Source organism: Miscanthus floridulus, chromosome 8 (assembly GCF_019320115.1).
Source record: "Miscanthus floridulus cultivar M001 chromosome 8, ASM1932011v1, whole genome shotgun sequence".
Lineage (NCBI taxonomy): Eukaryota > Viridiplantae > Streptophyta > Magnoliopsida > Poales > Poaceae > Miscanthus > Miscanthus floridulus.
In genome coordinates this window covers 205751405-205756401 of record NC_089587.1, presented here as the reverse complement: position 1 = coordinate 205756401, position 4997 = coordinate 205751405, and the positions used below count along the sequence as shown (strand labels likewise).

Here is a 4997-nt window from a genome sequence, read left to right as displayed (position 1 = left end):
CGGGCACTAACCGGCTGCGGCCCCTCGCGAGCGCCACCTTGATTGCCACTCACCCCGCCCGTCGCCGCCATCACTCGCCCGCGGGCCGCACCACGGCGGCACAACGGGCCGGCTAAAACGAGGCAGGGCGCGCGCTTAAAATAGCCCGGCACGGCACGTACCACCCGCCCGCCCGCGCCGCGCAGGCACCCCTACCCGCTCGTCCTGGCCGGCCTCTCCTCCGCCTGGGTTCCTCCTGCTTGTTTTCACGGTGGTGGTGCTGCTGCTGTTCTTGGCTTGGCGTCTGGTTGCAATCCCCCCTCCGTCTATCTAGCGGCCGCGACCGAGAGGCGGTGGAGGGCAAACAAAGGCTAGCGAGATGACGAAGCTGCCGTGGTGGCGCGCCGACGCGTCGGAGCTGGTGGCCGTGACGGCGATGGGCGTCTGGGAGGCTGTGCTCGCCGGCGGCGGCAGGAGATTCATCAAGCGGAAGGACAGCGACGCCGGCGAGACGGGTTCGCATCCCCACCATCCTGTTAATCTGTTCCTCTTGTTCCTGAACATTTTTTAAAATCCTTTCCGCCGGCCATCTGTTGGGGTTGATGGCCAAACAAGAGCGCTCTTCCTTGTTGGCTCTGAGCGGTTGGTGTTCGTGGCGTGGGTGCCAATTCAGTTTCCCAGTCCTTTTTCTCCGCATTTGAAGGGATCTTTTAGGTCAGTTTGGTGCGATTTTTTGGTGCGGATAAAAACTGCACCCACATTTTTTTTTGCGTTTGCAGTTGCCACCTTCACCTTACTGGCCAGTCGTCACCTCCTCGTAGCTGCTGCGGCCTCTCGGAGGATTCTGGTGCGGAGAAAAAATGGCATGAAAGCCATTCACTTTTCCCGCGAACGGCAAAGTTGTTGCTTGACACGTTCTGTTTGGATTCTTCGATCTTTTCCAACGCCCGTTTCGTGGACATCGTATAGTTGCTGCCTGTTTTCAGCATCTTTATTTGCACGCAGAAGATGTGATTTTCCTTTCTTGTTTCCGATCCTCCCATCTTGCCACATCTCGCGTGGTCGAGTAAAGCTTAGGAACTGGGTGCACTGTAGCTGTAGCTGAGTATTTTTCTTCTTGTCTGTTCCCCCCTCATCGACTCCAGCATCCTTCTTCCGTGACGCATCACCATCCATGGATGTAATCGACAGGAAAAGGAACTAGGACCTGCTGATTCACATCTCTTTGTTTGTCCTTTTCTGCTTCTACCTGTTCACTAATAATCAGTGCCCTGCTGTTACTGCCCTAAAGTCCGCAACACGATGAATGGTTTCCTGAGAGGAAGGACAGACTAAAGAGAATATCATAATCAATATGAGTGTTCTGTTTGGCATGTGAACTTTTGAATGTGACACAGACACATTCAGCCTGTTGCTGGTCGGTTTCTGGGCTGATAAGCCCGGCTGGTGCTGGTTTATTGCGAGAGAAAAACACTGTTGGCTGACTAATAAGCCTTGGCTGAAACCAACAAGTCAAGGTTTGGGACAATACGACCTGATGACCTGAATGAACTATGACCTCATTGCTTGTTTTGTAATGGTTTGGGACAATAAGAATACCAGTATTTTCACTTGCTTTTAAACCTTACCCATTCAAGATTTCAAACTAGTATATGTTTTTTTTGTGACTTTCAAACTAGTATATGTTGGGCCGCCTGCCATTTTGAATGTTCCTGCAATGCTATGCATAAGAAAGCTAGCTCCACATGAGAAGTTAAACTGCAATCTATGGATAACTTTAGAAATATATAGCTTTCTGTTTCTCAGTTTTTTTTAATTTATTCTTTTCTAATACTGTGTAAGTAAAACATTAGTTGAAAATGCTTGTGGGTGCTCATGAATGTATGATTGAATTGTTAAGGAAAGGATAAATATTGTAAGGCGAATTGGCTGGAGAAGTGAAGCCAACTTTAAGAACATATGCAATCATATACCATGTTTAATCCTGAGCTGCTTTAACAATACAAAGTGTGATGACTAAGCAAGGAGGATGGAAAGTTATCTCACAGGTGTTAGCTGATATAAGTGATAATAAAGAAAATTGAGTTCTGCCCCTACGTGCTGTTGAACTTACCAGGTCGGGCACTCGAGGAGTTGCGAAGCTCCTTGTACAATGAAATGCATAGTTCAGAAGGTGCTAAGCGCCAGCAGCAGCGATTCTGTGGACCAAGTGTTGCACTGACATTCAATTTTGCTATTGCTGTTGGGATTATCATGGCAAATAAAATGGTATGACTTGTACACGATAACCTGCGTTTTTTTTTGAGAACTTACGTTTATTTATCCTATACGTCCCTTTGTTAGAGTTTCAAGTATTTTTTATGTGTGATCTATTGTCTTGCAGGTGATGGGGAGTGTTGGATTTAAGTTCCCAATTGCACTCTCATTAATTCATTACGCAGTTGCATTTGTTCTAATGGCCACCCTTAAGACATTATCCTTGTTACCGGTTGCCCCTCCATCGAAATCCACTCCTTTCTCATCTATATTTGCTTTGGGTACTGTAATGTCCCTGTCCACTGGGCTAGCCAACGTGAGTTTGAAACATAATAGGTAAACCAGATTCCATTTGAAAGTTAAGTGATGTGCGCTTACATAAATTTTGTAATATTGCCTTCATGTATTCTCAGTATTTTTGCTATTCAGTGTAGGTTTCTATCAAATGGCTAAGATTGCTGTAACCCCAACAATTGTCGTAGCCGAATTTATGCTTTTCCAGAAGAAAGTTTCCTCTCAGAAGGTAGGCTTGCTGCAACAAAATGTGTTTCCACAATGTTTTACTGCTTTGAGGCCAACTATTATAACATGGTTCTGGAAATAATTCAACTATGAAATAAGTAAGCAAAAAAAAAAACAAAAAAAAGGAAGTGTACATGCTTTTTTGTCCCTCTACCAGACTACAGCTGCTCACACCATCTGTATGGTGTATTACTTTGTCTGGTCGCTAAATATGTTCTTTTGAAATTTCGCTTTGACATTACAGGCTGTCACACTGGCAGTTGTGTCATTTGGAGTCGCTGTAGCGACTGTTACTGATTTGGAGTTCAACTTTTTCGGTGCTTGTGTCGCATTAGCATGGATTGTTCCTAGTGCCGTGAACAAAATCCTTTGGTCAAGTTTGCAACAGAGTGGAAACTGGACCGCCCTTGCGTATGTTCTGTTTTTTTCTTTCTTTGATTCAGGTTATTCATAACTTTATTACCTTATAATAACCCAGATTATCCATTATTAAACCAGGCTAATGTGGAAGACTACTCCAATTACGATATTTTTCTTATTGACATTGATGCCTTTGCTGGATCCCCCTGGCTTGTTTTTGTTCAATTGGAACTTCAGAAACAGCTGTGCTATTATCATTTCTGCATTGTTCGGTTTCCTTCTTCAGTGGTCTGGTGCTTTGGCACTCGGGTGAGATACATCATTGCTTATTTCATTCAAACTGCCATTTCTCTATCCAAGTTTTGACAAGTCATTACCTGACGAAATGTAATTGCTGACGCACAACATAATAAAACAACATAACAGTGGGCAAATAATATGCGTGGCTTCTTGTTTGCTTAAGCAAAATGTACCTACCAGTTTTGGGATCTTGGTTGGATAGTGTCTCATGAAAAGGACTTGATAAGATTTGCAATCTTCCATTTATTTTCTTCATTCATACTTCAGTCAAAAAGGAATCTAGTATTGATTCGCTTGTATTGGTAAATTTACACAAAAATGTTTTGGTTTTTACAAAGAAACACATTATTCGTTTTTGAAAAGAGCTAGTACAACATGCCTTTCTTTCTTATAAAACTGAAACCAACAACCTGCAAAACTATAAAGTTTCAGTAAGATTTTTCCAGTGTCTGCTAATTGGCAACCGCATGGAAAAAATGTGCCACTACAAATCCACAATCTAAGAATTAATTAACTTGCAACCTTTTGCAGGAGAAAAGAAAATTGATGAAACAAAATCACGTGGCCATGATGCCTACTCCTACGTAATAGTAGCTTTTTAAGTGACTAATAATAATTCGTTGTGTATTGCTTCAGTGCGACGTCAGCTTTGTCTCATGTTGTGCTGGGCCAATTCAAAACCATCGTCATCATGCTCTCCGGCTACCTGATCTTCGGCTCCGACCCTGGGATCACCAGCGTCTGCGGAGCCGTCATCGCACTCGGCGGCATGTCGTTCTACACCTACCTGGGTCTGAAGAAAGACTCGGCGACCAGCGGCAAGAAAGCGCCGTCGAGACAGAACTCCTTCATGGGGAGACCTAAGGTCGCTGCAGACAGTGATGACGCGGATTCAGAGCAAGATGATACCGTGTAGGTTGCCAGGTTGGGGAAGCTTACTGCGTTCGGAGGGTAAGGTTGGCCACTGTAGCATGGCTGATTTTGGATGATTGAATAGTATTTTGTGAGAGAGAATAAGCTGGAACAAGCCGGAACCAGATCAGCCGAACGCAGTTGTCATCTAGTAGGTCACTTAACGCAAAGATCGATCTGAGCTCAGTTAATTTCGGTTTGTTGTAATCTGTCGGTGACCGAATCATTTTGTACATAGAAGCCAAACCTTTTAAGACTTACACAGATAAAAATCGCAAAAGCCTGCCTCCACGTCGCCTTAGAATTCCATCCGTCAGATCCGTCCGTCAAGTGATGCCCTCCGTCCGATCCTCATCCCTGCTGGTCTCACCTCGAACCTTCCTCCACGCCCGCAGCATGCAGGCAAGCAACCCGACGCCCTCACAATCACAACCACGAAACGCCGCCGCCGCACGCCGCCCCAACCTGCCCTCCTACCTGCGGGCACCCAGCAGGCGGCCCCCGCTTCGCCAGTGAGGCCGGCGCAGCCCCGGTCCGCTCTGCCGTCTACGGCTGCACGCCGCGCCCTCGCATCAACGCTCGCGGCCATCGCCGGGGAAGCCAGATGTAGCTCCTCTCTCCACGCTGCTGCTGCCATCGCTCTAAGGCAAGATGTGGCCCAGTGGTGC

The 4997-nt window shown here is 46.1% G+C and overlaps 1 protein-coding gene across 1 annotated transcript; it reads left to right on the top strand.

Annotated features, from left to right (window-relative positions):
• LOC136478007 (nucleotide-sugar uncharacterized transporter 2-like) lies at positions 1–4633 on the top strand. The gene is made up of 7 exons (XM_066476326.1): positions 1–494; positions 2096–2247; positions 2363–2571; positions 2665–2758; positions 3002–3168; positions 3256–3426; positions 4054–4633. Exons 1-7 carry the CDS (start codon positions 359–361, stop codon positions 4331–4333), a joined length of 1209 nt encoding a protein of 402 aa, XP_066332423.1. The 5' UTR covers positions 1–358; the 3' UTR covers positions 4334–4633.
• The last annotated feature ends 364 nt before the right edge of the window (positions 4634–4997 follow it).